This window comes from Brachyhypopomus gauderio, unplaced genomic scaffold (genome assembly GCF_052324685.1).
Source record: "Brachyhypopomus gauderio isolate BG-103 unplaced genomic scaffold, BGAUD_0.2 sc43, whole genome shotgun sequence".
NCBI classification, from domain to species: domain Eukaryota; kingdom Metazoa; phylum Chordata; class Actinopteri; order Gymnotiformes; family Hypopomidae; genus Brachyhypopomus; species Brachyhypopomus gauderio.
This window is the reverse complement of record NW_027506869.1, coordinates 2,569,583-2,594,695: the sequence shown is the minus strand read 5'-3', so window position 1 is coordinate 2,594,695 and position 25,113 is coordinate 2,569,583. Positions and strand designations below refer to the sequence as shown.

Genomic DNA, 25,113 nt, shown 5'->3' with positions numbered 1-25,113 from the left:
GGGAGGGTGCGCGCAGCGCGTCACCGTGAGGATGCCACTGTTTCAAGTGTGGTTTTTTTTAGAGGAGACAATTGACGGGATTTTCTACTAACAATCCGATTCATGCGAGGCGATGAGACGCAATGGGTTCTCGGGCAGTTTATTAAATCAAGCCCACACAAATCCCTTCGACAAATGAAATGCCTCATGAGACGTTTAGGAAAGCGTGTAATGGGGAGAGCTGACTGAAACCACCGGATCAAACCTGTACCTATCAACGATGGCTTCCGACAGTAAGTATGACAAGGATGACACTTTATTATATAAGGAATTTGCCGTTTGTTTAGAGGTGTTGGCACTAATAGTGATGTCGTACCGATTTCCTTCTAATTCAATCTTGTTTCTGGGGGTCCGTGTTGATGCGGTGAAACAGGCGGACGCTGGGGCTCGTGCGCGGTTCAGTGTGCTCGTCCCCGCAGTAGCCGCAGGTTTTCCTGTCAGTTGCAGTATCTCGTGTAATTTAAACTCAATTTTGTGATATTCACTGTTTGCATCTTCTCCCGTTTCTTGTGAACGAGATGCAAGCGCAGACCGAAAAAGGGTAGGATCACTGAGCGTACCAGAGCGCCACAAAGCCTAAACGTCCATGTCTACATTACAAAGATGCGTGACTGTGTAAATGCGCCTATATGCGCGTCACATTCTGAAGACACTTCAGAGCCTCATGGTGCTCGAGGCGAAAGGGGTCGCTGGCGACTTTACACCACATCTTTCTCTCTCTCTCTCTCTCTCTCTCTCTCTCTCTCTCTCTCTCTCTCTCTCTCTCTCATGTACATGCTGCATCATGACAACAATACCATAATGCCACAGGAGTGTATCAACAACCATTCTCTCAATAACCATATGTCCATGCTTTAAAGTTTATATCCAAAATCACATTTTTATACATGGGTGTAGAACATACTTAAACATGTATCTTTTTTTTTTTTATGCAATCAGGGTTTGTTTGCTGTTAGCTCTGCAATCATTCAAATTTCATATGAAGACCTCTGATGACTGCTGCATTTATCTAAGACAGCCTTTTTTTGCTGCTTATCTGTGATTCAGTGAAGAACTCTGCATTTCTGGGTGCAGGCTCCAGGGTTTGGATCTCCATGTGGGCTATACAAGGCAGAACTGCACACGGCATTCTTACCGACGGTTAGCGCAGCTGTTTAGAACAGAGCGAGCTGCACGTGTTCAACGCTGAAACATGAAGATACAGGCAGACGATGCAGAGAGAGACACCATTGTGCCTCATCGAAGAGGAAGAAGATGAGGGAGAATAAAAGATGCACACAAGGCAATTAGGCTAACTGCAATGCAGTCTGGGGGATTATCTTTCAGAGACCTGACGGTCTCTCCATTCTCGTCTGGCACTTTTGTTTAACTTGCTTTATCGGGATCCTGTTTAAAAGCACAATAGAGCAGTCTGACATCTGGCAATCTAGGCCTACCAGACATATGAACAGATATAAACAAACTGTGAAATTTGGGCTAAGAATCACAATTAGCCCTCTAATGGGATAGTGGGTTTCATTTTGAATCCTGTAGAGTCATAAATTCAACTGTGGTGACCTCCACAGAGAATATACCTGTCCCAGAATGAAGTCAGGTGTCCTTCAGGTTGGAAGACGTCCTCTCCCAGACCTGATAATAGATTTTTGTCTTATTCTGTGCATTTAATGCATGTAATGCGTGTAAGGCTTGACTTGGCCTTCTGGTTGTTTTGACTTCTTATCCTAGACTTTGGCCAGTTCAGTGCATCATGCAGTGGAAATGCCAGTTATCTGATGTTTCAGCTGTGACACTGTCTGCCAGTCTCCCACAGGTCTGATGGTCTGAGCCTTTGGCAACACAGCGTTTGCTTCACTGCCATTCGTGCATTGCCGTGGTTGTGTCATGGACATGTTGCCTTAGATGCATCGTTCATTTGTTGCCATGCCGCGACCCCACGACTTGGTCTGCATTGCCAACTGAGCCCCAGAAGTGACCTGTCATCATCTTTATTACTCCTTCGCACTCTTCCTGCCTCTGGAAGGCGGCTGATTAGAACAACATTTGTGCTGTCTGATAACCGCCTAGCGGGAAAACCCCACTGTATGTGAACCCCGCTGATGGAGTCCACTCCGGTGAACGGAAGCGTGTTATCGTAGAGGAAGTGTGTCAGCGAGTGTGTTAGCATGTAGCTTTCATCCTCTTTCCTGACTCTCATCAATCTCTCCGTCTCTAAGAGTGGTGAGTGGTTCCGTGGGTTCTGGTGATGGAGCCATGGTAGAGAGGAGGGGGTTTGAACAGGCATTTCTGCTTGCTCTCAATTTGTATAATGACACAGAGGTTCATGTAGGTGACAGAGACAGTCACCATGTCCACAGAGACAGAGACGGACCACTGAAACAGAGACAGATTACAGTCCACCATGAAGTCATATGAGTAGAGCAGAATGGCAAGTCAGTAAGGTTGCAGTGTCGGAAAGGCACTTGACTGCAGGATTTGAGCCAAGTGTCCTAATTGTGGGGTAGAGGAGTGTATGAGGGTCTAGGGAGAAGTCTACAAGGGTATGTGTTGGTGTGGCTTTGGGTGCATCCATCATTGGTCATCTGTTTGGCTCTCAGAGCAGGAAACCCAGGAAGGATGTAGCTTCTAGTCCAGCACAAACAGGACGGATCTTGTGAAGAGTGCCGTGTCATTCTGTTAGTTAATAAAGTCTCGGGAGCTTTAGGCAAAAGTCTTCATGGTGCACCAGCTGTAACGATCTCAACAGCTCGAGGCTTTATGCCTCGTGGACAGCAGGCAGGGATCAAGATTCGCCATCAGCAGCTCGGAACGTCTGGTTTCACTTGGTTTTAGCGTCCCCGCGCATTATGGAAGCAGGACTGGGAATCAGCCGTCCATGCCAACCTGGTCATCGGAAGGAACCTGTCGTGTCTTCTCCAGGCACAACCCGTAAGCCAGACTTCTCCCATATCTACCCCAGGGGTGCCTGACCTCTCCCATATCTACCCCAGGGGTGCCTGACCTCTCCCCTGAGACTCTGCTGCCCTACAGAGGTGAGGTCCAGCCCTGACTGGACACGCCTAGTCGTGATTTTTCAAGCCTTTCATTAAGACTTGAATGTTAGCGACAGGCTGGGCTGAGCTGGGCTGAAACTAAACTCTGCAGGACGGTAGATTTTAAGACTGACGCACCTCTGATATACAACGTACGCTCGTATATACGCCAATATTCACCCTTGTTCAAGGGTGCTTGCAAATTTTCTGTGAACTACCGACGATCACATTTTTCGCTATCAGGGTTTGTCGAATTGGTCACAGTAGTGAAGTTTGTTTGGATATCAACGAGCCGTCTGTCCTTCCATCACACGGCCTCTTCTTAGTCTTCATGATCTTTCTGGTGTTGTCTGTGTTGCTCCACGCACAGTTCAAACCTTCCTGATTGCTTGCAGAACGTCAGTCCACTGGGTCTAAATCAGCACCACTACTGTACTGCCTATGAACAGAGTGCTGAGGTAGGAATGTGTCACTAGGGGGAGATGTTTCTCTAATCTGGTCCATCTCCTTCAACTGGAGACATAAATGGCAATGAGACCTTTTTTAATACACGGATGAAAACATATATCAGCCCATCTGCACTGTTTCCAAGGAAACTGACTACATCTTGTTGCTTTGCAAAGGTGTGTGTGTGTGTGTGTACACATTTCGCCTGTGTTGTAAATGAATGCATGTGTAGTGAAAGGATAACACATACAGAGCTATTTACTGCAAGTGTGGGTGAGGATATATTGTATGGCAGAATAAGCAGCACTGCAGTCTTTGAAGTCCTTCACACTTAGTGTCGACATCAAAAGAGTATATGCTCCACACACACACACACACACACACACACACACACACACACACACACACACACACACACACACACACACACACACGTCCTGCTCACTCCACTGGTGTTGGGCAAACTAAACTGCATTAACATCCCTGGCCTTCTTTTATCATCTGCACCTATAACTGAGCCATCACAAATACACCCGGGGCTGTGTGTGTGTGTGTGTGTGTGTGCGTGTGTGTGTGTGTGTGTGTGTGTGTGTGTGTGTGTGTGTGTGCGTGTGTGTGTGTGTGTGTGTGCGTGTGCGTGTGTGTGTGTGTGTGTGTGTGTGTGTGTGTGTGCGTGTGTGTGTGTTTCTCGATCTGGTTGTGTTCTACGTGGATGTTTGCACAGAGTAGTTCTAAAGGGGCGCTTTTATTCAGCTCAGAGAGCGACACACACAGCAGGAGGTTAAATAGATCAATCAGCGTGTTTGCATTGTGTGTGTGTGTGTGTGTGTGTGTGTGTGTGTGTGTGTGTGTGTGTGTGTTTTAATGTGCATGTGTGAGGGATGGGCAGAATGTTGTAATGAGGTTTTTTTTATTCTACAGAGCAGTACCCTGTGGGGTGTGTGTGTGTGTGTGTGTGTGTGTGTGTGTGTGTGTGTGTGTGTGTGTGTGTGTGTGTGTGTGTGTGTGTGTGTGTGTGTGTGTGAAATATGTGATTTTCCTCTAGTTGGAACAGATAAGATGGAGGACAGGTGCGTGGGATGTTTTGCTCCAGTTTGTAGATTCTCATTTGGACCTTATTATCCCCTTCTACACACACACATACACACACACACACACACACACACACACACACACACAAACACACACACACCCTCCTCTCAGGTCTCCAGTCTTTGTGCATTTGTCAGAAATTCCTACCTTTTACCTTTTATCTCTAAGACTGCAACATTTTTATGGTGTGTGTGTGTGTGTGTGTGTGTGTGTGTGTGTGTGTGTGTGTGTGTGCGTGTGTGTGTGCGTGCGCGTGTGTGCATCCTCCCCCACAATGTCCCTGGCAGGAGCAAAGATATGTACACAAACAGTCTTTCAGTCACATTCTGAAAGAGGTGAGGTACTGGTGAGATCAGAGCCTACCTACACACACACACGCACACACACACACACACACACACACACACACACACACACACAAACATCAACAATATGTCTGTATAGAGCGGTGGATGTGGATGGAGGTGTGGGTGGCTGAAGACACTTGGTGGTGTAAGAGTCCTCCAGTGAACACTCGAGTACGCTTGTGTTAACACTCCGCACCTCATTCCACACCAATTATATTCAAGTCTGCATTGACACACAGTCACAACAGCTTTTCTTTAACACACCAGCTCGCTGTCCAATTACTAAATCTTCACATTTTAACAGAGTTTATTTCTGAATGTTTACAACCAAGTCTCAGATTGTTTCATTTGAAAGAAGCGTTTCACCACAGGGGTTCACAATGCCACATACATGGTTGTTTAGGCTCAACAGAGCTTACCAAGGACGAGTGTCCTCACAGAGGACAGTAACCAAGCACGAATAGCTTCCTAGACAAACCAATGGAGGGGAAGAAACATTAATCCACAGAATGTTCTGGTAAGACACTCCAGGACAAGACATTCCAGTTACAAAACACTACCAGACCGCTGCCAGACACTGTGACTACCCTGACACCTCTGTTCACTCTTCCACTCCTGTGATACGTATTCAGTACAAAACACAACATCCTAATGATTCATTCAACTGAACTGAACTTTCCAATGGTTAATTCCCTCAGAAAGTCACTTCACCATTGTGGGAGGTTCCAGCCCTTCTGATGCTGTATCATCTTCCTTACATAATTGTTGCTAGTCCAGGAACTGTATATAAGGAAAATTGTCAATTGCATAACTCGTCTCATTCCCAACACCTAAACAAGACATATTGCCCCAGTGTCTAAAAAATACATATTATATCCATTACAGTGGATTTCACTATATATTGTCCTCAGTAGGTCTGGTGCAGTCCTGTTTGAAGATGCTTCATTTACTGAAGTCTCGCTCATTGTGTGTGTGTTTGTGTGTGTGTATGTGTGTGTGATCACATGCATGGTCGCGTGGCAACGTTGTCTGATCCATGTGTGTCCGCTCTCCCCTGCAGTCACCCCTGAAGCCATCGGCTTCCTGTCGGCGGTGGGCGTCTTCGTCGTGCTGTTGGCCATCCTCTTCCTCTTCATCAATAAGAAGCTGTGCTTTGCCCGCGTGGGGGGGCTGCCCTGCTTCGAGCATGTGGCCCGCCGCAAACGCAAGGATCGAGCTGGCATCCACCAGGGCCTGGGTGAGTGCCCGCCCACCACACCTCAAACCACACCCCCCTGATGAACAGGCCAAAGGCCAAACTCCAGATGAGGTCCACGTGACGGACTCTTGAGTTTTTAAGGCTATTTGAGTTCTCAATAATCTCTGACATCTTTAAGGCTGAGTGACTTTAGGAACAAATCTCTTTGAATTCTGCTGTCCAATAGAGAGTATGCACTGATGCCACTTTTCAGCCGGAACAAGCCCCTAAGTTGGACCGAGTGTCAAAACATTTTTTTGGAAACAATACATCCTGACATCTGGCAATGAAATAAGCACTTATCTGATAAAATCACAGTAAAGGCAGTTCGGACTTGATTGTGATCCAGTGGTTCCTGTTCCCAGGAATAAGAGTTCCTCATCTTCACGTGTACCTGATCTTAAAGATGAAATAATCCGCGTGAGGTATTGGCACTGTAGGGTGGGACTGGTTGGTGAGATTAAAGTGATGAGGACAGCAATAACTATTCACTTGTGTGTGGGCAGGTTTGTGCAAATATTTGTGTTACATCTTCTCAGTCATTCAGTAATGTTAGCATTTTATATCTTTTATATGTGTGTGTTACATCACAGCGCACGCATGCGTGTGCCAATACGGTGTTGAAACCCGAAACGTACATAGTGCGACACACACACACCAACACACACACACACTGTGTAAACTCACTATAGAGTAAGAGGGACGTGCCCTGCACTGGTATTTCTAGCTCACCTGCCTCCCTTAGCAAACAGCGTCCAGCCGCCATGCCTGTCACTCCACCAGTGAGTGTATGAGGGAGCCCGCACTCTTGAACTCCATCCGTGAGGGCAGACGGAGGCACCACCTGCTTCTCCACCTCCTCAGAACGGTTGGAGCAACCACAGCGGCAGAGCTACAGCCCCGCACGTTTTAACAGGAGTGGAGAGGTCAGGGGGCGCGACCCCGGCGTGCGAACCATGGCTGAGCCCTCCTCATTCTCCACCTGGCTGTCTCAAATCTCGGATGCCATCAGAGACTCCTTCATGGGCGGCGGTGCCGGTCCAAAGCCGGTGATCGCCGGGGCAGGAGAGGAGAGTGGTACCCTCGCCGAAATGAAAGTGGATTCTGAGGAGGGGCTTCAGACCCTCCAGGCAGGCCCTACAGGCGAGCACCTATCACCCATCACAGAGGAGCCGGAGAACAGAATGGACGATACAGCCTCAAGTTGCTCTGCTACGGGTGAGAGCTCGGTCAGCAGCTAGTTAGGCCTGACATCTAGCAGCCCGTAGGTCTGAGATTGTTTGGTCCCTATATACAGAGCTGGGTTAGATGCTTGGATTCGGAGGACATTTTTGGTTTGGTTTAGTGGTGTCAGTGTAGTGATATTAGTGTTATCTCTGTCATACTTGTTCTGGAGAGTTAAGATTTAATTGGTTTATCTAAATAAGGTGCCATTTTTTTAGGAAAATCACCACTCAGGTCAACACACACACACACACACACATACAAAGGCAGCATTCCTGAAAACACTACTATTTACGTGGGGGCATTTGCCAGCCGCTTTTATCCAGGTCAGATTAATAAACATGCATACAGTAGGAAGCAAAATAAAAGTCCACAGCCAGTCTGGAAGCACTTAAGACGAGTCTTCTCTTCTGCTAGACATGTCTTTTCTTCCGCTAGATGAGTCTTCTCTTCCGTTAGACGAGTCTTCTCTTCCGTTAGACGAGTATTCTCTTCCGCTAGACGACTCTTCTCTGCCGCAAGACGTGTCTTCTCTTCCACTAGACGAGTCTTCTCTTCTACTAGACGAGTCTTCTCTTCCACTAGACGAGTCTTCTCTTCCGCTAGACGAGTCTTCTCTTCCGTTAGACGAGTCTTCTCTTCCGTTAGACAAGTATTCTCTTCCGCTAGACGACTCTTCTCTGCCGCTAGACGTGTCTTCTCTTCCGCTAGACGAGTCTTCTCTTCCACTAGACGAGTCTTCTCTTCCACTAGACGAGCCTTCTCTTCCGCTAGACGAGTCTTCTCTTCCACTAGACGTGTCTTCTCTGCCGCTAGACGTGTCTTCTCTTCCGCTAGACGAGTCTTCTCTTCCGCTAGACGAGTCTTCTCTTCCGCTAGACGTGTCTTCTCTTCCGCTAGACGAGTCTTCTCTTCCGCTAGACGAGTCTTCTTTTCCGTTAGACGTGTCTTCTCATGGAACTAAGGCCAGCATAGTATTTCAAAGTGCAGTTATTTCCATAAGATCATGCAACCTAGACTCATTTTATCTGAATGTTAACATTTAGTGACAGATGATATGTGTCATGCAGTTAGGATTGGTGTGTGCGTGCATGCGCGCACGAGCGTGTGTGTGTGTATGTGTGGGTACGGGCATGCACTCATCTGCATGTGATTGGAGGTGTGCTGTTGGTGCACTCAGCTGTGTGTGTGTGTGTGTGTGTATGTGTGTGTGTGTGTGTGTGTGTGTGTGTGTGTGTGTGTGTGTGTGTGGGTGGGTTTTGGAGCACTCATCTGCATGTGTGCTTGTGCGTACGTGTGTTTACTTTTCTGTGTGTCTGGTTATAATGAGTAAACTGATATGCAGGGAGAACAACTCCCACCCTCGCAAAATAAACAGTCGCCTCAGAACCCACACAGAGACACACAACAGCACACACACCGGTGAACACTACACACACTCGGCACCAAACTAATCAAGGAACGTCCTTTATTACACACACACATATGCACACACACGACACATGCACACTCACCTCATTCACCCCGCTATTGGACTCACTTCGAAGTGTGCACTAAGGAGTGTGTGTGTGTGTGTGTGTGTGTGTGTGTATACAATAACTCTGGTTTAACTCTAGCAGTAGTAGAGATCAGCTGAGATTATGCTGCTAAGCTGAAAGTGAATCCAGTCGTACTGTAAGTGTGTATCTTAGTTGTACACAGCAGCAATATCCTTCTGAATTAAAAGTCGTTTCGTAAGCCTGATCCGGATGGCGAGCACCACGGCCCATTCCACACAGGTTCTTCGAAACCACCGGGATGACGGGGACGCCACTTTCACCGATCAGTCAACAACCCGAACTGGCACGCCGTGGGGTTGCTGCGGCAACGGAACATTCGCGTGGTTAAAGAAGAAAAAAAAAAAACAGAGACAAGGACATGGGAGAAAACACTTGAGCCTGAGGATCGGGTAGCCATGACGACCACAGCCACTCAACGCAAAGTCACGTTGGGTTCACTGGATTTTTGTGTGACTTATTCTGTGTGATATTCATGTGTGGGCGTGTGTACGTGAGTTGAGGCGGCAGGTCAGGAAATGTAATTACAGTGTTGCGCGTTTCAAGCATATTGTTATTTGTTTTTTTCTGTTCTAGTCCTCCTGTGAATCTTCTCTCTTACTCTTCTCTTATTCTGTCAGTTCGTTTCATCCCCGGTTCAACCCAGTCAACTGCCTGTGTGTGTTGGTGTGTGCAGTGAACAGTTACGGCGATGATGGTGAGGTCTCCAGCTCCTCAGACAGCGAGGACGAGATCGTGAAGCGCTTCGAGATCTCCGTCTCCCGCTCGCAAAGTTTCCGCTCGGGGGTGACGGAGGTTAGCGCCCAAAGTGCCCCGGGGCGACACCTTAAGTTTGAGAGACTGATCTCAGACCAGGAGGAAGGAAGCACTGAGCCCTCCGACTGTGAAGGTAAACACACACACACACACACACACACACACACACACACACACACACACACACACACATACACACACATACACACACATACACACACACACACACACACACACATACACACACACACACACACACACACACACACACACACACACATACAGTTACACATGCAACATATTCACATACAGAGATCAAACACAATGATAAATATAACCAAGGCAGAGGGGTGTCAGACGGCTGAGGTGTGGCGTGAGAAAGCACTCGTGCCCCTCCTTTTGTAATATGAGGACAAATAGATGTCAGCACATATACCAAATCCCGTCAGTAAATCCTGAGGACATATCCTAACAAAGGTTAGCTCGACTCGACATTCAACAAAAATAGCCCCTTTTGCTGGCTATAGCTTAATCAGACTGTCTGATAACTGTCTCCGGTGCTCCTGTGCAGACTGCAGTGGTTTAAGAGACTTCCCTAAGCTTGTGCATGACCCATTTGGGATGGTACACTGTTTCTGACTGAATCAGACCCGTGAGGGGGGAGACTTTTCTCTGTGGGGCTATCGAGCCGAAGTGTACGCTGAAGCGCACGGTGGCTGGTCTGGATCTGGAAAACGTGCCGTGAGCTTCTCCAGTATCTCAGACGTCAACACTCGATAAGCTGCGCGGCTTTCGACGGATCGTTTCATTCGGGAGCGATCTGCACCCTCTCGTGGTTACTGCCCATTTTCTCATTTTCATTTTAAACTAGGGCATCCACTGAAGAGTCTAGCGCATGAGTCCCTGTGAGGCTGTCCGTTCTGCCGTTGTTGTAGACAGTGATGGATCGGTGACATAAGCATCCACATCTACCTCTCCATAGCTAGACTGTGCTTAATAAGAACTTTATTCCCGTCTTGGTTTACAGGCCTCGTGTCTTGGACTGATGCACAGTTCCCTGTGTTTTAGTGAAACCCCAGAGGTGCTCGGAAATGTTCTGTTCTGTAGGTCTTGGGCCCTCCTACCGCCTCCCACTCAGAACTTTACCCGCAGTCTCACGTCTGAGTTTAATCAGCACCGAGAGCAAATTGTAGCCTTTCCAACTGACTGCATTTAAACAAAGAGTTTACATTACTGATTTAAGATTAGACGGACACGGTAATTGCTTGATTGCTGGATTACAGCTGTTGAAACACTGCTACATACTCCCAAGGACCCAGATGTACCAGATCAATATCAGAAGACGTTTGTTTATGGTCACCAAATCCGTTTGGGTTTCATATTAGGATGTGTTGAACACAATCCCTCTGTGGGAATAATGGAGTGTTATGAAGGTGGGGTATATAAACAGCTTTCAGTGTGGACTAGTGTGGCGTTTCCTCATGCAGGCTGTGTCAGGCAGGTTGTGCTGGTGCGTATGGGGTTGATTGTGTGACAGATGGCTTAATCCCCCCAGACAGCTGTGCAGGTGTTCGCCAGCAATGCTACCCACCTAATTACCCACTTTTTTCTAAAAGATGTTGTTCTTGATGTTGCTATCACTTGCCTTCACTACGGTGCTGTTCCTCCATCACTACAGTACTGTTCCTCCATCACTACAGTACTGTTCCTTCATCACTACGGTACTATACCTCCATCACTACAGTACTGTTCCTCCATCACTACAGTACTGTTCCTTCATCACTACGGTGCTGTTCCTCCATCACTACAGTACTGTTCCTTCATCACTACGGTACTATACCTCCATCACTACAGTACTGTTCCTCCATCACTACAGTACTGTTCCTTCATCACTACGGTGCTGTTCCTCCATCACTACAGTACTGTTCCTTCATCACTACGGTACTATACCTCCATCACTACAGTACTGTTCCTCCATCACTACAGTACTGTTCCTTCATCACTACGGTGCTGTTCCTCCATCACTACAGTACTGTTCCTTCATCACTACGGTACTATACCTCCATCACTACGGTGCTGTTCCTCCATCACTACAGTACTGTTCCTTCATCACTACGGTACTGTTCCTTCATCACTACGGTACTATACCTCCATCACTACAGTACTGTTCCTCCATCACTACAGTACTGTTCCTCCATCACTACAGTACTGTTCCTTCATCACTACGGTGCTGTTCTGCCATCACTACAGTACTGTTCCTTCATCACTACGGTACTGTTCCTTCATCACTACGGTACTATACCTCCATCACTACAGTACTGTTCCTTCATCACTACGGTACTGTTCCTCCATCACTGCAGTGCTGTTCCTCCATCACTATGGTGCTGTTCCTCCATCACTACGGTACTGTTCCTCCATCACTACAGTACTGTTCCTCCATCACTACAGTACTGTTCCTCCATCACTATGGTGCTGTTCCTCCATCACTACGGTACTGTTCCTCCATCACTACAGTACTGTTCCTCCATCACTATGGTGCTGTTCCTCCATCACTACAGTACTGTTCCTCCATCACTATGGTGCTGTTCCTCCATCACTACAGTACTGTTCCTCCATCACTACGGTACTGTTCCTCCATCACTCCAGTGCTGTTCCTCTATCACTACAGTACTGTTCCTCCATCACTACAGTACTGTTCCTCCATCACTATGGTGCTGTTCCTCCATCACTACGGTACTGTTCCTCCATCACGCCAGTGCTGTTCCTCCATCACTACAGTGCTGTTCCTCCATCACGCCAGTGCTGTTCCTCCATCACTACAGTACTGTTCCTCCATCACTACAGTACTGTTCCTCCATCACTACGGTACTGTTCCTCCATCACTACAGTACTGTTCCTCCATCACTATGGTGCTGTTCCTCCATCACTACAGTACTGTTCCTCCATCACTCCAGTGCTGTTCCTCCATCACTACGGTACTGTTCCTCCATCACTACAGTACTGTTCCTCCATCTCTATAGTGCTGTTCCTCCATCACTACCATCCATTTGGATGGCTGTTACCTTTTTATCAGTCTGTATCTGGAAGTCTTAGCTTGCAGATCTTAGCAAGGTCATTCTACAGCACCTTTTGAGGATTCATCCAACATTGACCTTGGAACCTCCAGCCCGTACTCAGCTTATGCCGTTCCATGTATACGCTGTCTGCTTGCATTCCACTGATATGTGCTGGATTAGTTCTGGGGCATCTTTACGCAGCCTGCATATGGAGTCCTGTCTGGTGTGGTAGATCCCAGCCTCTATTGATGTGGGGTAGTGTCTGGTGTGGTAGATCCCAGCCTCTGTTGATCTGGAGTCCTGTCTGGTGTGATAGATCCCAGCCTCTGTTGATCTGGGATCCTGTCTGGTGTGATAGATCCCAGCCTCTGTTGATCTGGAGTCCTGTCTGGTGTGGTAGATCCCAGCCTCTGTTGATCTGGAGTCCTGTCTGGTGTGGTAGATCCCAGCTTCTATTGATCTGGGGTCCAGTCTAGTATGGTAGATCCCAGCCTCTATTGACCTGGAGTCCTGTCTGGTGTGGTAGATCCCAGCCTCTATTGATCTGGGGTCCAGTCTGGTGTGGTAGATCCCAGCTTCTATTGATCTGGGGTCCTGTCTGGTGTGGTAGATCCCAGCCTCTATTGATCTGGAGTCCTGTCTGGTGTGGTAGATCCCAGCCTCTATTGATCTGGGGTCCTGTCTGGTGTGGTAGATCCCAGCCTCTATTGATCTTGTGTTCAGACGATTAATACCTCTGTGCTGTCGTTCAATCCAGACATTGGTAGGATTTTTTTTTTACATAAAAAACATCCATTTACATATACACTAAAAGCATAATTTATCTGAATTTCAGTTACCATTGTGAAGTTTTGTTTCCATGGTGATGCACATCTTCAGTCGTCATGGTAACAGAGTTACTCCACTCAGATGAAATGGAACATTTTGTATTTTCAAAGAGCTTCCATTCATAGAAAATGCATGCTTCACAGGGCGGGTCATTCAGACCATTTATTCTCACGCTAATTATGCATACATTTACATTATGCCTGCACACTTTTGCATTTGACATTCATGTTTAAGAAGGGCTACCAGAGACTTTATTGAACAAAGAATCAACAAACAGCAATCACGAATGTTTCTAATATTCTGCTGCATGGTTCACAACATATTAATGTACAATATGTATTATGTATGTATGGATCTTTGTTATTGTTAATATGTCCATTTTAAATCTGTCCAGGGAACTTGATGTGTAACAACAAAAACATGTAATAGCTCATGTAAATGTGCTGTAAACATGATACCTGTGCACCTGTGCGTTACCCATCATGCATTTCTTTCACCTCCACTCCCTGAAGACGCTGACCGTGTGAGCATGCAGAGCTTCCAGGACCCTCTGTCTCAGCGAGGACATCAGAGTCCTGGGCTGCGGGACCGGGACCCCCTCTCCCAGATGCTCGTCTGTGGAGACGACACTCCCATGGATCCCCTGTCTGCGGGTGGGGACACGGCCTCCGTGAGTTCGTGGGGGTCGGGGCGCAGGCTCGGGGCTCTGCCCAGGGAGGAGCGACGGCGGCTGGGGAGCGGGGGCCGCAGGACTCCCCGGCCGAGTGCAGAGGTGGACGCGGCTGTGGACGCGGCGGTGGACGCAGCAGTGGACAACCATGGATTTGACTACAACGACGGAACCGATAGCTCCTCCACCTGGAGCCCCGAGGTACTGCAAATGTGGGGGAAACGTGTGTGTGCGTGTGGGAGGGTGTGTGTGGAGAGTGGTATAGTGGTATCACTATAGTTTCATTTCTATATGATATAAGTTAATGGTTCTGCATCTTGTCTTGGCTACTCTTTGTCACACTGAAGAACAGCTGAAGTCACATGAATATGCATGAATAATCATGAATATGCATGAATAATCATGAATATGTATGAATAATCATGAGTTGTCATGGATTGAGTGTTCTGGCTCCTGGGCTGCTGGTGTGTGTCATCTGTTGACAGTAGTGATCTGTATTAGTGTGTGTGTGTGTCACGGTGGAAGCCTGGGTGGACAGGTGTGATAGAGTAGGATGTTTTGTGTGTGTGTGTTTGTGTGTGTGTGTGTGTGTGTGTGTGTGTGTGTGTGTGTGCGTGCGTGCGTGCGTACGTGTGTGTGTGTGTGTGTAAAGATTTACACACAAAGATTTCAGTGTTACCTTTTCCACCTTCCCAAAGCCAAAACAGGTAAATGTTTGTGTGTGTATTTAAATTCAGCAGGAGCGGTCAGGCAGCAGGAGTTCTCTGTCCCGCCCCTCCAGTGCATTGCCCCGCCCCCCAATTTCCAAATGCGGCGACCTCGTTGTTGTCCTCGACTACCGGCCTGACACTTCCAAGCTCCTGGTCACCGTGGTGACAGCCCAGGGCATTCCAGACAAGGGCCGGAGTGGCATGGACTCCTGGCAGGTGCACGTGGCCCTGTTGCCAGGGAAACGGCAGCGCTTCAAGACGGCGGTGCAGAGGGGCGTGGCACCGCGGTTCGGAGAGACGTTCCGTTTCTCGCGACTGGACCCCGTGGAGCTGGGCGCGTGTGCGCTGCGGTTCCGTCTGTACGCCCAGGAGAAGATGAACAGGGGCAGGATGATGGGGGAGGCCATTCACAGACTCAACCAACTCACCGCTGACCCAACACAGACCGAAGTCATCCTAGTGCTGGAACCACGGAGCGACATGAAGGTGTGTGTGTATGTGTGTGAGTGTATGTGTGTGTGTGTGTGTGTGTCATAATGGAGTTGACTGTAAATAAGTCAACAGATCTCTCTTCCTCACCATCTGTGTTTCTCTCTTTCTCGCTCTCTTTTTCTCTCTCTCATCCTCTCTCCCTCTCTCTCTCTCTCTCTCTCATCCTCTCACTCACTTTGTCATCCTCTCTCTCTTTCTTTCTCATCCTCTCTCTCTCTCTCATCCTCTCTCTCGCTTTCTCATCCTCTCTCTATTTCTCATCCTCTCTCTCTCTCTCTCTCTCTCTCTCTCTCCGTCTGCCCTCTCTCTCCTGGTGGCCCTTTGTCTTACTCCCCCCCGTGTGTCTTGGTCTCTGTGTGTAGGCGTTAGACTCCCACGGTTCCCTGTCTGCTCAGACGGCCTCCTCACAGTCGTTGGCTCACGGGGGGATCCCAGAGCTCCTGCTGGGACTGGCCTACAACGCCACCACCGGACGTCTCTCCGTGGAGCTCATCAAAGGGAGTCACTTCCGCAACCTAGCGCTCAGCCGGCCTCCGGGTACACACATACACACACACACAGAACCACACCCATACCCTCACAAAAACACACACTCACAGAACCACACCCATACCCTCATAAAAACACAAAACACACTCACACACACACACACACACACACACACAGAACCACACTCATACCCTCACAAAAACACACTCACAGAACCACACACACCCACACACACACACACACAGAACCACACCCATACCCTCACAAAAACACACACTCACAGAACCACACACACACACAGAACCACACCCATAACCTCACAAAAACACACACACCCACCACACACACACAGAACCACACCCATACCCTCACAAAAACACACACTCACAGACAACCACACACACACATCCAAACCACTCAGACACACATGGAATTGCCACTGAAAACCATCCTCAGTCACGAGGACTGGAGAACATGCATGAATACACAGTTTAATCACACTCCCTGATTTACACGCACACATACACACACACACACACACACACACCAATAACACTCCCTGATTTACATACACGCACACAAACACACACACACACACACACATGCACACACACACACACACACCAATCACACTCCCTGATTATGTAGCAAAGTAACAGCTGTGTGATATTGATCATGTTAATGGCCACTAATGTCAGTGTCACATTAGAAAGCAAATACCTTTTTTCTGGAAGAACATATCAACCATATTTACACAAACACACACACACACACACACACACACACACACACCAAATACAGTAATATCTGATTAAATGTTTTAAAAGCAGCAGCACATTGCTTCTATTTATGGATTTAATAGGAGTGGAACTGCCACATCTCAGCGTGATCTCACTTCAGACTGCAGATATTAGGACACTTAATCGATCCCAGAGCCTCAGATTCTCCATCTGAGAGCTTTTTCACTTTGTACTGTTATTGAAAATCAATGACTTACCACTGAGGAAATGACTGCATACACACACACACACACACTGGATTGAGCACACACACAGACACATGCACACCCCCACAATCAATACAAAAGGGATTATAGACCTGTGAAGGGACTGGCCATTAATCTCCTGTGTACCCAGAAAGAAAACTTGCGAACTGTTATTGAAGTTTCTCTGTGCAGTAGCAGTTTCACTTTGTGTAAAAGTACGTTATTACAATGAAGACTCGAGACCTCTTCTCACCGTCTGCATCTTCCCATGCCTCGTAGACACCTACGGCAAGTTATCGCTCCTCAACTCCATGGGTCAGGAGATCTCGCGGTGCAAGACGTCCCTGCGGCGGGGACAGCCCAACCCGGTCTTCAAGGAGACCTTCGTCTTCCAGGTGGCCCTCTTCCAGCTGTGCGACGTGACGCTGCTGGTGTCGGTGTACAGCCGCCGTGGGATGAAACGTAAGGAGATGGTGGGCTGGCTGGCTCTCGGACAGAGCAGCAGCGGCCAGGAGGAGGCGCTCCACTGGCGGGACATGCGGGAAGGAGGCAACCAGCAGGTCTGCAGGTGGCACACGCTATTGGAGGCGTAGGGGGAAAGGGGGCGGGGCCGGGATTGGCGAGGGGGCGGGGACATGGATAGAGGGATGGGAGAGAGAGCCTAAGAAACAGATGGACGGCGAATGATTGGGAAGAAGCATCAGGACGTGCCAGATGCTCCTGGCAGAGACTGTGGTCGGGTGGGGAGGAGGCAATGTAACGGTTAGTGGTTTCCCATTCAAGCAGCAGTAGTGGTTCTCCTCTCGAGCCCAGTTACATGTTTGCATGGCTGGAATTACATTAATGTGGTTTTGAATTCAGCGTTGTCTGAAATCAACAGATTGACAGGATGCCCTCTGTTAGTCAGACTGAATTTGGACAGAGGGAATCTGCTTCAACACGCACGTTGGCCCCTGCAATTCATTTTCTCTTTAAGGCATCTGTGGTATAATTTGCACTTTAAATTATCAGAATTGTATACCTACACATTGCAGTAAGGTTTGCAGTGTATTGAAACCCAGTGATATCACATGGTTAAAGGTTTAACACTGACATTAACAAAAAATGCCCTCAGAATTCTCATCTGGAACATACGTGATTGTCCGATATGCTTGTCCTGCACAATCCTTAAAAAATGTGTTTTGTTAGCTGACTTGCTCACAGATTGCAGTCTTGTATAATATCAGAATTGAAAAATCCAGTATTGCGATAATGGTTGACAACCAATATATCGCACTGCCCTATGTTAGATGTCAGCCATGATGACTGTTGTACCACTATACTGTCATGCTTGCTGGTTGCAAAAATAGATTACAATTGCATGCTTCCCAATGAGGGCAAAATGCGGTGAATTCAGTGTAATGCTTGCTACATAGACCCTCATGTGCCTGTGGTATTTATCTTGGCAAGTTGAGCTATTACCACCAGAGGACAGTAGCAAGAAGCCACAAACTTGTAGCTGAATGTAAGCTACCAAATGCTAAAACAAACTTTTCCTTTAGCCAAAGCTCACTCTGAAAATAAGGAAGCCCTTATTTTGACCTGAAGGTTATGTTGACTGCATGAAACATTTCATTTACATTAAATAAACACCACCGTCCTTCTCCACTACACTATCCATCTAACCACTCAGTTTTCATTGTCTTGTTTTGTATTTAGGTTTATTCGGTTGTATCTTATAAGAACGTCTCCTTGCAAACGTCATAAGGGGTATTTAACTCAAAATACTAATATCTTACACTCAGTAGCTGTGTCCCAATTTCCACCCTGCTTACTGTTAGTGTTCTATTAATAGTGGGCCATTTTGTAGTGTTCCCCAAATTCTTAATTCTTAGTGGACAATTCGGATTGCCTTTAAAGTGCACTATTCTGTTACCCATAGTGCACCGTAAATGTAGTGATCAACCACTGTACACTACTAACTGGTAAAGGTACCACAATGTGATTCTTAACGCAGATTTCAGTGCTGTATTTAGTAGGACTGCCAGTATAATAGACATGTTGATGGAATAAATGAACCTTATGTTGAAGAAAAAAAAAGTATTTCACTCAGAAGTTTTTATGGATTAAATATGAACATAGACATAGCTGTACAGTTAGCTATTACTGAATTATTATTGGTATAACTGAAATATTACTGGTATTATTGAAGTATTACTGGTATTACTGAAGCTTTACTGGTATTACTGAAGTATTACCGTTATTACTGCAGTATTACTGGTACTACTGAAGTATTACTGGTATTACTGAAGTAGTACTGTAATTTCTGAAGCCCAATAACGTCACCACACTGCTGTACTTCTGTGTGTTGCGATTGTCCCATAATCATCTCAAAGTCCATATATTGTTCATTTTCCAGCTTAGAGACTTCTGTTGTTTTCCTTTATGTTCTGGACTGAGCACTGTGTAAACAGGGATCCAGGACCAGGAGCCTGGTGGTGGTCAGAAACACTGGCCCGGCTGTAGCCAGGTGCAGATCCACCGGGTCAGGCATCCTACTGCTGCTCCTCCCCTGGCCTGGGAGCATTGCCTTGGTCGTAAACATCTGGACCACACAGAGGAACGTTTTGCTCCAGTTCCCTTGGTTCTGCTGTTTTACCCTGTAAAAGACTCTTAGAATGAAGATAACATGTCCATGAGAAGTATGCAAAAACTGAAACAGCAATGATTATGGAAAAATGTAAAAGCTATTTCAAATGTGCTGTAGCTTTCTGTATGATCTTCAGTGTAATACTCTAATGAATTGTAAAAGATGTATTGAACAGTATATACACCTCCAATTGCCCTTATATGGAGGAGTTCTTATTCTATCCCTTTCCTTGTCTCCAGGAAGTGACATCACAAAAGAACACTGGATCACTCATTTAACTAGAGGGCTCTCTGTCATGGCACTCACCATGGCAACCAATCACCTGTTATTGCTGGTTCAAGAGTGATTGTGGCATTGTGATTGTCCTTGATTGGGACCTTAATTATCAGCCTGTGATTAACTGGCTGGTTCCTCATTTTTGGCACCTCGCGCATAGAAGCTCTTCAAAAACAATTTGCTATTTTCGATCTTTGAAGAGCGATAAATACTGCAGTCAAAACTAACAGATCCTGTTAGATTTCTGTAACCACATTCATGCACTTTAAGTTTCAATCCAAAGCCGTTTTTTCTTCATTCTGAAGATAGTGACTGTTAGATGCCTTGCTGTCTTTGACTTAACATCTTTAGACAAAATGGAGGGATTGTTGACGCTGAAATATCACTTGCTGGGAATTTCCATAATTCTCTGTAAGCTTTACATGGAATTTATTGTTTTACATTTGTGCCCTATTGAACATTTAAATAACTTTGAAATGACTGATTTGTGATTGAGTCAGGTTATTGTCTATGATCTGTTTGCACATGACTTTATAACCATGTTACAATCAGCCCTTTATAACTTAATGTTTTGGGAGATAACTTGACATATGCATTATTTGAAGATCACAGCAGTCTGCACAATCTAAAGAGTCATTAATGTTTCTGTTGACAACTGTTACACATAGCAAACACAGCATTAATGTTTCTGGATTTCACCTCTTTGACATCATACAGCACCAGGACTGTGTCACGGTATCGTGCATGCTAAGACCTTTGTACATATTGTATCATATCCACGAGTCAGCAAAAAGACAACATTTTATTCTGCATGTTGTCACATGACATGCATACAAAGTGCCTGTTTAGTACTACAAATCAAGTTATACAAACGGGTTCAGATTCATTTTATAATATGTTTGCATGAACAAGAATTTTATGACTGCATGGTTCTCAGCATTTTACAGTTGACTTTACACTTGACAGTGCCTGTTATGCATGGAAATGTGTACTGTATAGTGTGTGTTTTTCCTTTTTGTAGATATAAATATATATTTTTGTCTTTCAGTAAACTTGTGTCTTGAAATTCCAAATGAGATAACCTATTGATTTTACTCAGTGCTGACTGCAGGAGTTACAAGATTGGTGTTTCAAAATCTCATTTTCCCAGCTCATGCTGTGTGTGTGTGTGTGTGTGTGTGTGTGTGTGTGTGTGTGTGTGTGTGTGTGTGTGTGTGTGTGTGTGTGTGTGTGTGTGTTCGCGCGCGCGCGCACGTGTGCGTGCGTGTGTGTGCGTGCGTGTGCGCGTGTGTGTGCGCGCGTGTGTGTGTGCGCGTGTGTACTCGTGCGTTTGCGCGTGCGTTTGTGCGTCCATATGTATGCGTAGGCTACGCGTCTTACTCCAGAGCTCCGTGCGACAACAGAATTAAGATTAGTCCAGAAAAAGGTTGAAGACTCCCGCGGGCGGTTTAGACAAGCAACAGACAAACGAAATAAACAATCACAGTAAAATAACCCTTAATAATCATGTAGTAAAAAGGAAGGTTGCACGCGTGCGTGCGAGCGAAGGCGTTTTGTAAGGGGGTTGGTGTAGGAAACCTTGCAGTGCACGAGGAGGATGCGAGAAGAATGGGACCTGATGTGGCGTCATCATCACCTAGTGACTCTCCTAGCAACAGAAAACATCTGTTTCTGCAAGGACCAATCAGGAGGCGGCGAGGTGTATGTTATTGCTCCCCGTTCAAATGGGGATATTTTAAGACTCTAGAGTGCGCTGTGCTCTGAAGGGGATTATCAGATCGACGATACATCTGAGTGCGAGAAACTTTTCAAGACGTTTGGTGCAAGGCTGCGGTGTGCACCTTCCAAAAACGATGAAATAGGCAACCGACCTCACAGGCGTGCAGAAGAGTCTGGCATCCCAGGCGCGTGAGGAGACTGTCGATTCATCTGCTTTGAAGGAGGCTGTTCAGATCACTCCAGGTAGGTCAAGTGCAGCCTGTGATGCAGCCCGTGATCTTTGCATTCCGCTGAAGCCCAGAGCTGCTTCTCCACTGGTTCTCTGCTGGTTCTCTACTGGTTTCCTACTGGTTTTCTACTGTCGCTGGGTCCTGGGAATCCTGGAATTCTGCATTTAAATTTGTTAAATGCGCGTTCTGAGATTCTAATTCCGTTATAACACTGTAACACAATAATTTCGTCGTTGAGGATCATTTAGGCGACATTTACGTCTCAGTGCACGTTTTTAATAGTTTTCCCGTTTGTTTGTAGGCTAATCGTCTGTCAAAGCGTCTTCTTTGCCTAATGATTGGTAAGTGCTAAATGATTAGACGGCTTCCTAACCCATTACACCTCCGCCCCACTTTTCCGTCAGAAGCGCAAGATAAAATCACTGGTGAAAGCTTATTTACAGATGGTGTTATCTGGCTGGAAATACTAACTTATATAACTAAGCATTGTAAGAGATATTTTAACGACAGTATTGGTTTTGTCACCTTTAAGAGCATCAGAATAAAAAGGGGGGTGCGTTTACAGACAACGTTCACGATGCTGTCGATCCAGTAGTTAACCTCCCCAATCTGATTATCCGGGTTATCCGTCTGTGTAAACGGGTATAGCCTGTCAATAGATTTAACGGTCAAAAACCTATAACCAAAGCGCGCGCTCTCTCTCTCTCTCTCTCTCTCTCTCTCTCTCGCTCTAGGATTCGGAGGGCATGTGTGTTAGAGAAAGGCGCAATGCTCAAGTGAACAGGGCACTTGTTATAAAGGTGTGCGTGATCTCACATGTGCGCGATCTCTCAGGTAAATCAGACGCCCACGCAAACGTACACGGTCCATGTCACGTGACATGTCAATCTGTAATCAAGCAAAGTGGCTTTTAAATACCTTTTAGTATTTTTAGCTGTAGTTTCTTTCCCAGCATGTATTCTTCACATTTGTCAGGGTCTTCACATTAAGCGCGCTCTAATCGATCAACAACGTCGAAAGTCGCCTACTTTAAGAGAAAGTATGCGGAAGAAGAGGATGTCCAAGGAGGCTTACATGGATATCTACAAAAAGTGAGAGCCCGTTTGAGACCCCACGCCACTCCCACACATTTGCTGTGCCGCAAACCCAGTCTATATCATTTTTTCTTCATCTCATCACTCATTATTGCTTTCCATGCAACCACTTTCTGATGTCTCTTTCTCTTTCTGCCTCGTTTTCTGTAACATTGGCTCTTCCTGACTTCGTCCCTTCTCTGTCCTTTTCTTTCTCTGCCCTGTCTCTCCTCTCCTCTCTGCCCTCTCTCTCTCTCCTTCTCTCCCATCTGTTCTCTCTTAATTTCTCTGCCCTCTCTCTCACTCCCTTTCTCTCCCTCTGCCCATCTCTTTTTCTCTCCTCTCTCTCTCTCTCTCTCTCTCTCTCTCTCTCTCTCTCTCTCTCTCTCTCTCTCCCTCTCTCTCTCCCTCTCTCTGTCGCCCTCTACTGGCAGCACTTGATTCTGCGGGAGGAGCGAAGCTGCATCCTGCGCCTGTCGTTGCAGAAGCTGCGTTTCCTAGACGACCCCGAGGCCTACCTGCGCCGCTCCGTCCTCATCAACAACCTGCTCCGCAAGATCCACTCGGACGGGGCGCCGCGGGAGGAGGAGGAAGAGGAGGAGCTATCCACGCAGAGACTCTTTTACTCGGGCGGGAAGAGGCTGAAGGTGGTGGTCACCGAATGCTGCTCTCAAAGCTTCGGCCTCCAGGACTTCCAGCAGTGCAGGCTGCTCCCGTATCCTTCTTCCCCAGGATCGTGCACCTGCGGCCTGGCCGGCTGCCCCGCCCTGCCTCCTGACTGCAGACCTCCAATACTGCTCTACCAGCTGAGCGACCACTGATGAAATCAAATGGCTCGCAGCATGGAATAAACCACCGTCGACCAGCAAGATACCAGAGCCAAGATGACGCCCTGTGGTGGTCATGGCGATGGGTTTCTTTCTCGTGTGCATCTGTGCGCTTGCATAGCATTAAAAACACACTAGGAAGTTGGGATCGCTGCTGTTTGAGTCATGTCTGGGAATGCCCTTGCCATGGGTGAATATCAGGGTCTGCTTCTCTCTCTCTCTCTCTCTCTCTCTCTCTCTCTCTCTTTTTTACAAAGAAAAGGACTACATTACTTATGCCTAACTGCCTCTGTGAACTACATTTTATTTTGCTCTTTTTGTCCTAAGTGAGCTATTACTTAAAGAAGCATTTTCAGGGATTAAAAGGTTAAAAGTAAGCCATGTACCTTGTGTTTATGTATGTGACGTAAAAATGTCCGATTTTTGGTTGCTTCACAAAAAGGAAAGTCAGTTTGCTTTGTGAGCCACAAATGAAAAGCAAAGTTTCAAAAATTATATTTGTAATTTTACTGTGGTATATAAAGTGAGGGTTGTGTGATTTGTGTCTGTGAGGATAACCCACACATTACTTTTCTATAAACAGGCTTCAACAATCTTTAATGATACAATACTGCTCTCTACTGCTGAAAACATGTACAGTCAGCAAAATACGACTGAATTTCCAGAGGACAGATATTTCCCTTTTTGAATACCAGGTAGTTTGAAAAATTAACCTACTCACCAAACCCATCAGGTTCTCACCCCGTTAAACAACACTTTCTGTACCTGCGTCTTCTCTGTCTTTCCACAGATGGAGTTTTGTCATCATCTTGGCACCGTAATTATTTGATCTGGCATAAACATTAACATTTACAAAATCCCTCTTAACAGTAGTTTTTTCACAGAGTTCTGTTATCTTCCGTTACATTTACTGACTGCACAGTGCAGACTAATTACAACACAAGACAAACATCCTTTTACCTCACATGCAGACCTCTAACAAACAAAGCAATGGTACAGATAGGCTATATTTTAATATTCATTGAAATTTCAGTAAGTTGCTTTTTAAACCGCTTTTTGTATCAATGTACATGTGTATGGTGTATACATGTGTATCGCTTGTTTTATTTTGGTTTCAATATCTGAACGTGTAAAACATGATTGAATCAAATGTGCTACCTTTTGGACCTACAGACATAAACACAAATAGGTGTTTTATTTTAAATGTTTTCTCTATTTTTAATAAATGTTCTACAAAAAAGGTTAACCATATTTTGCCAAAACACTTAAAAAATTAGTAGCAGAGATCTGTCTATTTTTCAGGTATTGTAATCAAATAAAAAATAAATCAAGTTAACGTTTCCCTTATTTTATCTATGAACACACTGCGTATAATTTACCCGATTTTAGACATATTACAGCA

The 25,113-nt window shown here is 46.3% G+C and overlaps 1 protein-coding gene and 2 long non-coding RNA genes across 8 annotated transcripts; 2 read left to right on the top strand and 1 right to left on the bottom strand.

Moving 5' to 3' along the window:
- Positions 1-13: 13 nt before the first annotated feature.
- syt16 (synaptotagmin XVI) lies at positions 14-17,550 on the top strand. Of its 5 annotated transcripts, none has more exons than XM_076985792.1 (7): positions 14-272; positions 6,015-6,191; positions 9,648-9,860; positions 14,124-14,482; positions 15,019-15,477; positions 15,846-16,020; positions 17,237-17,550. In XM_076985792.1, exons 1-7 carry the CDS (start codon positions 260-262, stop codon positions 17,548-17,550), a joined length of 1,710 nt encoding a protein of 569 aa, XP_076841907.1. In that variant the 5' UTR covers positions 14-259. The 5 variants fall into 5 exon arrangements, with proteins under 5 accessions (XP_076841907.1, XP_076841905.1, XP_076841906.1 ...); XM_076985790.1 differs by lacking the exon at positions 14-272 and adding an exon at positions 2,719-2,964; XM_076985791.1 differs by lacking the exons at positions 14-272; positions 6,015-6,191 and adding an exon at positions 6,933-7,409 and having other exon boundaries at positions 15,022-15,477.
- Positions 17,551-18,555: 1,005 nt separating this feature from the next.
- On the bottom strand, positions 18,556-23,215 carry LOC143486028 (uncharacterized). 2 transcript variants are annotated; one of them, XR_013123113.1, is made up of 3 exons: positions 22,730-23,215; positions 21,734-21,969; positions 18,556-19,608 (listed from the first exon to the last, which is right to left on the bottom strand). It is a non-coding gene; the product is annotated as an uncharacterized LOC143486028 (long non-coding RNA). The 2 variants fall into 2 exon arrangements; XR_013123112.1 differs by lacking the exon at positions 22,730-23,215 and adding an exon at positions 22,337-22,688.
- LOC143486027 (uncharacterized) lies at positions 21,337-25,029 on the top strand. Its single transcript, XR_013123111.1, has 4 exons — positions 21,337-22,152; positions 22,546-22,645; positions 22,787-22,902; positions 23,319-25,029. It is a non-coding gene; the product is annotated as an uncharacterized LOC143486027 (long non-coding RNA).
- Positions 25,030-25,113: the final 84 nt, after the last annotated feature.

Excerpts from the sequence above, each read along its gene's own strand:
- syt16 (XM_076985789.1), top strand. The coding sequence starts at position 7,148 with ATGGCTGAGCCCTCCTCATTCTCCACCTGGCTGTCTCAAATCTCGGAT. Across the intron at positions 7,410-9,647 it reads CTCAAGTTGCTCTGCTACGG|TGAACAGTTACGGCGATGAT; the intron begins GTGAGAGCTCGG and ends TGGTGTGTGCAG. Across the intron at positions 16,021-17,236 it reads AGCGCTCAGCCGGCCTCCGG|ACACCTACGGCAAGTTATCG; the intron begins GTACACACATAC and ends CATGCCTCGTAG.